Source organism: Atta colombica, unplaced genomic scaffold (genome assembly GCF_001594045.1).
Source record: "Atta colombica isolate Treedump-2 unplaced genomic scaffold, Acol1.0 scaffold160, whole genome shotgun sequence".
NCBI classification, from domain to species: domain Eukaryota; kingdom Metazoa; phylum Arthropoda; class Insecta; order Hymenoptera; family Formicidae; genus Atta; species Atta colombica.
Window position 1 is genome coordinate 101753 of NW_017259251.1, and position 13386 is coordinate 115138.

Consider the following 13386-nt stretch of genomic DNA (forward strand, 5'->3'; position numbering starts at 1 on the left):
TTTATAATTAAGATAATACATTTTTTTCTAGTGTACTTTTTTAGTTATTAGAAGTAGACGAAAATAAAAAATAAGTAATATAATATATTATAAGACCATATATATGTGTGTGTGTGTGTGTGTGAGTGTGTGTGTGTGTGTGTGTGTGTGTGTGTGCGTGCGTGTGTGTGTGTGTGAGAGAGATAACAAATTATAGCAATCAAAACTTTAAACAGTCTAGTTTCTAGTTGGATCTTAAATCCTTCTATGATTCTGTGTGAATTTATATAGTAGTACGTAATCCTTTTTGAAACGCGCACCGAAATAATTTTTTGGTCTTAAAATTCTAATTCTACTAAATTACTGCAGTAATATCACGAGTTAAAATTGACTAGCAATTTTTAACAATTTTTTTTATGCTTTTTCACATTTTTGAAACAATCTTAATTATGCTAAATAACATATTAAAATCTGTAAATAATTAATTCTTGCGAAAAATATAACCGGCCGGGAGTCGAACCCGGATTTTTTCCGTGCGAGCGTCCTAAGCCTTTAGATTTAAAGCAAAAAATAAGTTCTTAAAGTTCTAAAATCTATATTGGTAAAAACTGACATAAGAGATGTTTTTTCTTGAATTTTCAGAAAGAGGGCTTTAAACTTCTTAGTAACAGAATCATTTGGCCAATATCTAGTGACTTAAGAAATGCATTCTAGTCAGTATATTTTGTCCGAGGAATGTCCTGATTGACGTCTTTAAGATTTAAATTGCTTTGACAATTTCTATACTGAAAAAAAATATAGTCAATTTTAATAAATATTTAATTGAATACTGCCAACTAAATATTTATTAAATATAAAGATATATTTATTTGATAAAAGAAATGTTAATTTGATTTAACAATTATTTTTCTTATTAAACAATAATTTACTTACTGTAAATAAATGTTCAGTTGGCAGTATTGAACTAAATGTTTATTAAAATTAACTATATTTTTTTCTCAATGTACAGAATCGATTTAACGTAATGAGCTGTTCGATCACGGGCATGCGATTCCTAATAAATGGAATCAGTGAATCGCGTGTAGCAAGATATCCTCCGCATCGGTCATTAACATATCCGATCATACAGCGATCAACATTATACTCGTAGACGCACATCCAATATACGTGCACGCGATGGACATTGAACGCGCGGTGAAACCGAGAACATCGCACGCATCTCCATACTCTTCGTCCACGAAAAAAGAAAAAGATAGAGACACGGAGAAAGAAAAAAAAAGAGAGAACCCGAAAAGCCAACTGCGCTAGCTCCAAGGCTTATGAGGAACCTGTTTTCCTTTATAGGGTTTCCACCTCGTCCTTTCTCGCTCGTCAACGTAACGCCGTAACGAAGGGGGAGTCTCCTCTTTCAGGATGCTCAAGGAGAAAAAAATTTCTCGTCCCCTTACCATTTTGATCGTAGCTGCCGACTTTTGTGTCGATCAAAAATTCGATCTTGAATCGGAATCGCCGTGCTTCAAGGAAGATCGCAAGCATGGCAATGGTTATGAAAAAACGCTAACGAATCCTCGCTCTTAGAGGCAACGTTAATATGCCTGTGTATGCCTGTTTATATTCTGAAATCACTAAAATTTCTCTGAAACTTTGCTGTAAATGAATTTTTTAAAATCGTTGAAATTAAACTAAAATTTTTCTGAAATGCTAAAATTTTGTTTGCAGAGTGTTCCAAAACGTGGAATAATTTCAGTGAAAATTTTCCACCAGGGTATACATATAATGTACAACATTTTTTCTATAATATCTTTAATATTTTTTTATATTTCATTGTCAATTCCGCTTCAATTTTATATTATGGAATGGTCGATAATGCAAATGTTCTCACAAGATGAATCGTTTTCATGAAAGATAATATTTTATTTATATTTTTTGAAGTTATTATAAAATATATTAAAACTGCATATATAAGAGAGAGAATAATTAATATAATTATTTAAAACACATTTCTCTTGATGATTTTCTAGCATATTTAATCTCTGACTAATGAGGGCACACATTGAGATTATCGTTTGAAATGCAAAACAAAAAGCTTCTGATATGAAATGAAAGTTTTCCTCAATCGTGAGATTTCATAAAGGTAATCAATCATTTGTTGTGTTATAGTAACAATGCTTGTGTGCACAATTGTGCCTAGAAACGATATCAGTCGCTATTGCCGTGCCATTGGCATCGTTGTCATGAGTTTACATGGAAGATATACGTCATAGAAATGTAGCTATCAGCTGTATGGCGACTATGATAAGCAAACCATTGGCGCCGCCATTTCTTTATCATTTTTCGTGATATCGTTTTACGTGATATTCAATGACATTTTTTCTTGTCTTTTTATCATAACAATGAACGCTGTTCTAAGATATTGTAGATATGCTTCGTGTGAAAGTTTTTCAGATAAAAATGTTGCCTAATTACTGTTTTTTACGGACTAGTCGTGCTATTATGTATGGACAGAAAAAAATAAAATAAATAGAAAACGGTTTTCAGAGATGAATTATTTCTTTTGTTTAGTAGGGTTTTTATTCTATTTACTAAAAATATTGATCCTAAAAGTGTCAGTTGATTCGATAAGGTCACGTTTTATTTACGATAGAGAGATACAGTATGACGAAAGTATGCAAGTAAAGATATTTCACGTAGAGAATAAAATGTTATATTTCTCTAAAATTTCGAAATAGATTCCTTATAAATAATTCGTATTGAAGAGAAAGAACTTTTTATAAATGTGATTTTCAGAAGGTCGACTTATATTTTTTAATTAATTATATTCTCGTACATACATTTCGCGATTTATTTACGCAATGAATTCTCTCGCGTTATCTCGAAGAATTCGATTGCAACTTGGTCATTAAGTTTAAGGATTATTATACCTCCGCGTTGCAAATCGATTTTCAATAATGGCATATAAAATTGATTCACAAGCAAAAATATATATACGACACTCCGTGCGCCTATATAAATATCATAACGCAATCGTGGGATGCGTCACGAGTACAAAGTACGAAAGGCGCACCCTGCAGCGATCAGACCAACCCTGCTTATGCACCAGTTGTTGTCATAGCCCTGTATACACATCTGCGCTACCTTCGATATGATGAGATAGAATTTCTCGATGGCGCAACAGGACAAAGATTCACCTTGCCCTCGTCGCATTCCTTCTCTCTCTCTCTCTCTCTCTCTCTCTCTCTCTCTCTCTCTCTCTTACTTATTTTCTTTCTCGCTCGCTTTCGCTCTCTCGTTTTCTCCATCTTCCCGATTTCCTCTACGAAATCGTTATTGGAGTCGTCATTGGAGTCGTTGCGACATTTAAGGAAAACGCACGCCCGCTGCACGCATCACGCACGAACGCACGCACACGAATGTACGCAACAGATGCATATATACGCACACGCGTATATATCCCTCTCGCACGCACAGCCCGTGGAAGCGATTTTTCCCTCCTCCGCTTTATCGTGGCTCTTTCCTCCGTTTTTAGACACGCTCACAAGATAAGAGGCCGCATATTTTCAGCCATTCTCGAACGGGCGGTTGCATGCGGTTTACGATAAATAGAATCGAAAATTCCACGTCTGAGAGAATTCATGCATATTTTATGTTACAGTCGTAACATATTTTCCCTCATCGTTTCGAAATGTGCTAATATTATTTCTTTCGTACCGCAATAAAGTTTTTATTACTTGATGGAAAAAGAAAAAAATTTAAAAATTTTAAATCAATTAAACAAGAAAAAGCGCCAATTACGGTCGAAGAATAATAATTTTATATGTAATTTATCTTATTTTTAATACTTTCACTTCAGATATACATGACTACGTGCTTATTATTTTTGAATTTGCGACACAACAAACTGACATAATAATAATAATAATAATAATAATCTAATCTCACAAATTAAAATTAAATTTGATCGTCAAGTTGGACGACTTTATAATTTAAAAAAAATAAATCCTATTCCTTCGCAACATCGTACAATAAATAATTTCTTTTATAATTTAATACGTTTTAATAACTGTGTATTTGTTTACGGTCTGTATATTTATTCATATTCGATACTCCGGGTTTAATGACTCGGCGATCGATTAATTAATTACGATTCGTCGGTCTCGTCTCGTCGGCTTTCTCCGCTTCCGCGTTATTCGCTTCCTTTCTCCCAAAACTTTGCGATTTTCTCACGATACTCGAGTGGAAGCGTCATGTCATCAACCCCCGCATGGTAACGTTACCCAATTCGTGTAGGGCACGCCTTACGTGTGTGCGTGCTGTGGGGTCGATGCGTGTGTTGCTGAGGGCTACGCGCCGAAATTACATACACGCACGCAGCGTTCCTCGTAGAGTTCGGTCGTGGTCGCAATTTTCGAATGTACACACGTTAGACGTATTTTTCCCCGGTCTCTTTTTTTCCTGCGTTCGTCTACCACGATATTCCCCTCGCTTCTTAACACGCGCGCGCGCGCGCGCGCTCACGCATGAACGCGTATGCGTATATTGCTGGGTACCACCATAGACCCTTCCCGTGCGGGAAGTTGACGTGGGTGTAGACTACGAAATAGTTTCCATCGCACCGTGTGTAAATACGCACGCACACGCGTGCATGATCGTCTGCTTATACGCGCGTACAAGCGCGTGATATGTCCCGCAGGATATTGGCCTAGGAGCCGCGTGATTGGCCGATAGTGCGAGCATAGGCGAATAAGTGCGTGTGCTGTGCGTATACGTGCGTGTAGCGATGCGATGCGCGCCGAAACACGCCTCACTATCACATATGCTTACACGCACAATGGCGTAAGTTTTACATATTTTCCTTGGCGTGCTTGGTCGCTCCGCGCCGCACGTTTCCATGAATAACATTGCGACATCAAATTAATCGGATTCGGTAACAAGCTGAAAATAGAATTGCTTTAATTATAATGTCGGCATTAATTTTAGCTTTATTCGTTTGTTAGTTTTATCAATTTATAACTGTGTGATTTTTTAAATTACGCTAATCTTATTGAGAATCATTCCGTTTCTCATCGTTAATTTAATTTAAAAAATGTTATTACAACGGTTAGTTTACGTAACGATTGATTGTCCATAATTACAATATCTATTGTTTTAATACGTTAAGATAATCAAAATTGCAGACATATTTATGATTCTTATTTTTTATAAAGAACTTTAATATCGAGAAGGTATGAGGGAAAAACAATTTTGCTAAAATATTAAAAAATTTAACTAGGTACAGATGTAAAAATAATTTTGTTTGGATCGTCAAAATAATTATGTAGAAATAATTATGCTTAAGCATTGCTGCAAAACATTTTAATATTCTAACAATCAATTTGAGCATCCTGCATAATTATTTTTCCAAATCAAATTTATTCAAGCCAAATTATTTTCAGGTATATTTTTAGCTATTTATTATTTTTAAATACGTCAGAAAAACAAGTTTTTCTTCTATGTAGTTTTTGGATTAAAAAAAATATAAATAAAAATATTGTCAACTTCTATCCAGACTTGTTTTAAAACGATTTTGTATGATATATGTAGTATGTTACAAGAAATATTTTGCTGAAATATTAAAAAATTTAACTAGATACAGATCTGAAAACAACTTTTTTGGACCATCAATATAATTATATATTGCTTAAATTAGTTATTACAATGTCAAAACTTTTAGTAACATTGCTCATCATGCTTAAATTTCCTACGTATAATTATTCTTATAGCTCAACGAAATTATTTTCAATTTATTTTAAATTTTTAGCTAAATTTTTAGATATTGCAGAAAAATCGTTCTTTTTGTATAATTGTGTTAATTAAAATGTGGATATCCACAAAATACGATTATCATGTTAAAAGTTTTGAGATATAACGTATAGCAGCAGTTTCCTAAATATAACATCGGTACAACCATCCCTCTTTATAGTTCGTACGTGAAAATGTCATAGTATAGAACTGCATACACCCACGCTTTCTCTGTCTTCCTTTCTCTCAGCACATCTGAGTTGTTCCAAAAGTTTTTAAAAGCGCGTCCGAATTTCCCCTCGACTTTTTCTGATCATAAACTTTAAATCCTTAAAGTCTAATACAAGTGCGATTAAGAAGACGTTAAGAATTCGCATAAAACTGAAATTTATTTCAAAACTTTCGCATACAAGTACGCCCTACAGTACGTTGATGATACCACTCCCTATTTTCGTCATACGCTTCCGGTGCGGCTCTTGAGCTGCCTGAATTAATTTATCTTCTTGCGAGAAGAGTTACGTTAAACTTGTTAGAACGGGGGCCATGGTCGTGGCCTTAGCGAAGGTTACGCCATTGGTGCCCCAACTGACGCACACGAAGAAGGAGAAAACTCACAGACGTGATGAACTCACTTCACCACCCCTATGACTGTCGCCGCGTGACGGGCTAGGCCGAGTTCTACGGCCAATGGCATGGTGCAAGCGTCAGTGGTCGTCGAGCAGGCAGGAAGAGAGGTTTTCTGATTCCCGGACGGGCCTCTTCTGTGTTGGAGAACGTGGAGCTTATATTTGCGGGCGCGCATGGTTCTCCACGTTTGTGCAATTAACAACGGGGGGCGGAGTGAAGTGAAATAAGGGTGCGTGAAGTAAGAAGTGCGTGTACGATTGAGTGTGTGTGTGTGTGTGTGTGTGTGTGTGTGTGTCTTTTTTTTCTTTTTTTTTTCTTGCGTCTTCCGGATACGGCATGTCCAGCGCACGAGGCGTGCACGCGTTATATACATAGGTAGATAGGAGCGCAGGAGAGGAAGGGAGAGTGAAGAAGAGAGGAGGTAGCCGGGGTCCTCAGCGCGTCCGAAGTGCACACATTTTGTGCTACACTAGACGCTAGACGAGATTAATAAGAAAAAAGGGGGAAGGGAAAGGAAGATCGTATGGGATATATTGATAATGACCATAAGTTCCTTGGCATCGTTCCTTGATGATTCGCGTCTTGTATCCGAGATCATCCAGAGACTCATGATATAAGAGAGGAACATTAGTCTCCAGCCTGTATCTCTCTGGCTGCGCTTGCTTTTATTAGATCGCCGTCCAACGTTTCGTCGTCGCGAGAGAAGCGTCTACCAAAATCACTATAAGTAAGTTCAACGCACTTTTTCCTCTTCCGCTTTCAACGATCCACGGCAAGGTGAAACTAATCCGCATTCGCTTTTTGCTTATTAAGTGCAAAGTGTGTTGAGAGCATTTAAACGGTTTTTCCGTAATTTAAAACATATATATAATAAAAAATTGCATATAAAAAAAACACATAAAAATTTTTGAGAGGTTTAAAAGAATTACAAGAATAATCGGCAATTGAAAATTTTTTTCTTTATTATTTCTTTATCATTAACAATAAGCTTACCTTCGCTTATTTCTCTAACATCTCTGCGCTGCACTTATACTTATCACTACGAAAAGTTTTTTTTTCTACTTAAAGTTATTGGATCATTGTGGATCATCCGACTTTTGTTTTTAAATCCGACGTTTGTAGTTGATGTTTTTCTTTTATCTCTTTTCGCCTCGCGAAAAATTTATTTTTGCAAGTTTAGCGAATAGAATCGGTCGAGAGTAATTTGCATTTGTCGACCAGATTAAAAACGTCAAAGTAGTTCGCTGGCATCATTAACCATAGTCTTACGGTTCCACGTATGCAACATTTCCCAGTTTCACGAGATTTCCTTATCTCTTTCTTATCATCTGCTTGTTCCTAATTCCTACTGGGTCGACTAATAAGTCGGTGAGACGTGTGACTCACCCTACGCGAGAAATGCAAATATCGACTAACTTCCCCTCGCGAGAAGCAATTTCACCCCAGTCACGAAATATCGATCGTTTTATTTTCTTTTATTATCTCAATTATATTCGCAATTATATATATTTGGGAAGGGAAAAATAAAAGCAGAAAAGTGACAGATCTGATAAATTTAGAATATTGAAGCTATGAGATATGTAGAAATTGCATATTTATGTATATTCAACATTAAAATGTCAAAAATGAATTCTGCAGCAATAAGATGAGAGATGAACAGTAAATGTATGAATAGCAAAAATAAAGTCAACAAAAAATAACAAAGAGAAACGGTTTTTTCATTTATGTCAAATCTGTCGGTTGAAGTGGAATAAATTGTGAAAGTTTTAAAAATCTTTAACAAAAGAGTTGCTTTTATTAATTTTAAAGAAAAGTACGAAAATATTTATAACTCTTTGGCAGTAAAATTGACAGAGGATACAAGTCTGCATACTTTATAGCCTGATACTTTAGTTCTTTTAACTGAAAGAAAGGGTTAAGAGAAAGTAATGATCAGGTAGATTCACTGAAAAATCTTTTTTTATGCTCATTTTGCCTCGAGAGTTTTATGATAGCTTTTTGCTATGTCGACGGCAAGGGTAAAAAAATCTCCATGTGCATCTGCAGACAATGATTCAAGCAAATATCACCGTTCAGTTCATGCTCGTATATATACCTATAACGTAAACGAAAATAACGAAATTTCGCAAGAATTGACACGCAATTCTTAGGATGCATTTGTGAATCGCAATACAATTTCATCCGCAATATTCAATTTTATATCCGTTTTTATCGACGTCAGACTGTCGTCGAGAGTTTAATATAATGCTACAGTACATATTAATATTATAGTATTATTATAATATTAATACTATTTTGGTAATATGATTCTAAAGCGAAACAAGAAACTTTTATGGTATATATTTTATACAACATTAAAATATAATTATTGGAAAAATTTCTATATATAGCGTTACTAAAATTTAAATACAAAACTTTTGAATAAGATAGAACGCTTTTTGATACATAATGTAAATATTTTGCGACGTCTGTCTCGACATCATCTTATCATATTCTTATCATTGTGGTCATTTTTTTAGTTTGTATAGTGTTACTGTATTTGTGCTCGGATGTTTCTTTTTCTAATCGTATTCGGACCTTAAGATATGTAATCTTTGCTAGTTTCGAAAACAATCTCGAGACTGACATGACAATGAGTTTTTGGATTTTCAACTAAAGATTAACAAGGAATGGCATAAAAGAAAAAAATGGGAGTACTTTATCTCTTTATCACAGACATTTAACGGTCAACTTTGTATGTCGTAATCATATAGATCGTGATCGTCTTGAAATGTAGACTTATTTCAATGTGGCGAAATCATCTATTATAAGTATTTCTACAAATTAATTATTTTATAAATTTTTTCGAATATGAATTATGTTAAAGACAAAAGAAAGGTTCGTAAATTTTTTAATAGTTAGCTTAACAAAATTACAAGATGTAGAAATTTTATGATAGTATCGTAAATTTCTCGGTAAGTGCGAGCTCAATTTTTTCTTTTTGTAAAAATAGTAAATTTTTTACACAATTTCCTTATTTTCGATATTATTTCTATCTGCAATAAGATCGATATCGAAATTTCAGTTTCAATCTTATTTGAAATATTATTGATAATACTTCCTGTTGACATCGATAGGAATGGAACTTTTGTTGATTTAGTTTTTAATGGCGAAAAAAAAGAACGTTGTACATTGCAAATGACAAACTATATAATAATGTATGCATTAGAATGCAATTATAACCTTTGATCCCTCGCACAGGTTCTTATCGGTAGATAAATTCAATAGCTTTAGTTTCGAGAGTTTTTTGGATATTTTTCAAATGAACCATGCGTCATCAGCAGGAAACTCTGGCGTTAGGGCGGGGGGATTGCATATGAACATTTCAATCTCGTCGCTCGACCGAGTCAGTCGAGTTGCAGTCTAGCATTACTTTGAATAGTGAATAGTGAATGTGTTTGCCATAGATTGCTCGCTGAAGACAGAGAAACACCCCCTTGGACATCATGTCTGCTTCGCAACAGTACTGCCTCCGATGGAACAATCATCGCTCAAACCTGTTGAACGTCTTCGAGGAGTTGCTGCACAACGCGGCATTCACCGATGTCACCCTTGCTGTCGATGACGGTAGGACGGTCAAGTGTCACAAGATCGTGCTGGCTGCATGCTCGACGTATTTCCAGACTTTGTTTCACCAACTGCCAGGCTATAATTACCATCCAATAATCGTCCTTAAAGACGTTGGATTTCCGGAGATAAAGGCGATATTGGAATACATGTATCGTGGCGAGGTGAACGTGGCGCATGAACAGTTATCCGATCTGCTGAAGATCGCGCAAGTACTGAAGGTAAAAGGTCTGGTTGAGGAACACGGTAGCAATACACCAAATACGCACGATCTTCGCCCTGAGGAAACGTCGGTATCGCCGCCACCCGATATCAGTACCAGCACTAGCACCGGTGGTGGTGGCGCCAGCCACTCGTCACCGCCGTCTTACTATTCCCTTTACGGGAACTCGGTCTCGCACGATCGCGGTTCGAGTCACCTGGCAAGCTCATTACCAAGTACGTGGCCGTTGTTACATTCCACGGGTCATCAGCTTCCAACGTCGCTCTCCTCCGTTCTTGGTGGCAGTGGCGGATCCTACGACAACGGTATCGAAACCTCGCCGTTCAAACGCCGGAAGCTGCCGCAACCTCCGTCAGGCCTGCTGATAAATAACGACACGCCGATATTACGCACGGTACTTGGCCAGGCTCACGTTGACAGTTCGCAGGCTCTGCCGTTGTTGCAACCAGATAGCCATGAACCAGTCAACTACCGCAACGCAAACAGCAATGGATCCACGAACGACAGCGACAACCGCCGCAACAACGACCTGATTCACGGTGAAACGACGGTCCATGCAGATGCCTCCTATGCAGACGAAGATGAAAGACAATCGTCCCCGCAGTCTTATCCAGATACTGCAAGGAATTCAGGTAGCAATAGCAACTCAAATATTGCAGGAGTTTCATATTATGCAAGCACAAATTATTTAAAGTTGTCTGCTTTATATTATCTACAACGTGTAAACGAATTGACGAATTTATTATCCCCTGCGTCATATGAACAAAACTCACATGGAACTACTGATAATACACAAGGAATCACAACCCAAAGGAATTTAATCCTCCGCGAATCAGGTGAGGTGTGACATACCCTAGCAAGATGAATTTCTATAACTTTTTAAAATTTATTTACTAAAATTTATTTACTTTTTAAAACGCACGCATGTTGCCGGTTTTGTGCAATTGGAAAGTGCGTTGTTACCAATCATACTAAATTATAATATTAAATATTTATCAATGTAGTATGAGATATTCATACATGATCCATGTTGATTTTCCATCTGGTTTGCGAAGGTTTAATAATCACACGTAAATGAAAAACTACTTCCTTAGTAAAATAATAAAATAATATTATTATAATAGATTATATTATTACAATGTGCATATTTTTACTACAAAATTTGCCGCAACGGAAGAGATCGTGACTTGGAGCGAGAACAAGCTATTCTCTGTTATAAAAATTTGATCTATATTTATATTCGATTATACTTTTATATATAGAAAATATAATATAAAATATAATATAAAAAAATACAAAAAAAAGACTAAAAGGATATATATATATATTAGTTTTTTATATTATATTTCAATATTCTATAGATAATATTATATTGTTGCTTTTATAATTTTTTAAATAAATAGATATTATAACAATATTAATTTTAAATCATTAAGTATAATAACGAAAATATGCACAGTAAATCAAATTAATATAACGATCAATAATCGAGCAATTTTTGGATTTACAATTAATAAAAGGTTTTCATATTTAATGAAATATAAATAATAAAAATGAATATATACATTTCTGCTCACAGAACCTTCTTCAATTATTCTTTGAATAATATAAATTTTAAATCTTTGTTGCATAAATAGCAGAATAATTATATGAACTCTAATATCATGGAATGATATTAGAGTTCGTATAATTATTCTGCTATTTGTATTCGTTCTCTTTCAGATTATAAGGAAATTTCTTCATATCTCGATCATGTTCAGTAGTGAAATTTCATATATCAATTTCTAAATTTTTTTATATGACTAACTCTCTTTGTTTAACGGCGAGATTCTCATTAAGTTATTAATTTAATACGGTAAAAAATGTGAATATATAGATAACTCGGCTCTGTGAGTCGAAACGTATTTATTCATTCGTATCACTTATGTCTTATTAAATATAGAAACTATTACATTATTGCAAATGAAAAAATTGCTCGATTATTGATCGTTATATTAATATTATTTGATTAATTCATCGCAGCTGCTGCGGACTGCATTCAGCCGAAACCCGAATGGAAACGTTATAAGCAATATACTCGAGATGACATCAGCGCGGCGATCGAGGCAGTGAGAAAAGGTATGAGCGCCGTTCAGGCAGCGCGAAAATACGGTGTGCCATCGCGTACGCTTTACGACAAAGTGAAAAAGCTGGGTATCCCTACATCGCGACCATTCAAGCGTTCAGCAAGCAACGGAGGAAGCGGGGCTTGTTTCCCGTATGGCATCGGCGCCAACGTGAACGGCGCTCTTTATGACAACAGCGCCAGCAATGCCAATGCTCTCTCCGAAAATGAGAACGAGAGTAGCAATGTCAACGTCACTGAGAGTTTGGCCGGCACGAGTGCCGCAATTTTTGAAGCCGCATATGCAAAGACGAAGGATTCATCGCGGGACTCAATATCAGACTCGATGGCCCGTTGTAGCTCGAGTCCGGTGATACGTTGCGCTAAGCAAAGACAGCAACAGCAACAGCAGGACCTGGACGATCAAGTAGAGGATTTATCGGTGAGTCGCAAATCCGACGTGATTCCAGTGATAGTACCGCCGTCCACTACATCGACCGCGATTAAAGACGAGGTGCAAGAAACAGGATTGGATAGTAACGACTGTTGCGATTATAGTTAACTTTTACAGCCCAGTGATGGATAATGAGATACGAGTAGATCAGATTGCAGCAAGCTCAATTTCGTAAAACAAAATTAAATTTGTGCTCGTTTTAAATATTCTGTCTTTCATCTTTTACGTTTTTTTTTTTTTTCATACTAAACTTTCATATTAAACTTCGTAAAGTTATAATGTCCGATGAGAAAGTTTCATCGATTAGGCATCTTAAAATAGTCGTTTTCGTATCATTTCCCCAATTTTTCTAATTTCTATTTCTCTAACAAATTACATTTTATTAAATCTATTTTGACCTTGAGCTCTTTATCACTCCATCATATCGTGTATTGCTTTGTTATAATTGCAACAGAATTTCCTTCACCGAGTGTGCATTTTCATTCCGAATAATCGAAAATAGATTTTGCAGAGTATCCATCAAATTTGATCAGTAGAACGTAACAGAACAAATGCAGAATGTGAATATGATGACTGATTGACCGCAGAAACCGAGCAATATCTTTCTGTAATCAT

General features: G+C 35.7%; 1 protein-coding gene across 1 annotated transcript; it reads left to right on the forward strand.

Annotated features, from left to right (window-relative positions):
• Nucleotides 1-7048: 7048 nt before the first annotated feature.
• LOC108685814 (longitudinals lacking protein, isoforms H/M/V-like) lies at nt 7049-12879 on the forward strand. The gene is made up of 3 exons (XM_018190785.1): nt 7049-7111; nt 9831-10845; nt 12236-12879. Exons 2-3 carry the CDS (start codon nt 9870-9872, stop codon nt 12877-12879), a joined length of 1620 nt encoding a protein of 539 aa, XP_018046274.1. The 5' UTR covers nt 7049-7111; nt 9831-9869.
• Nucleotides 12880-13386: the final 507 nt, after the last annotated feature.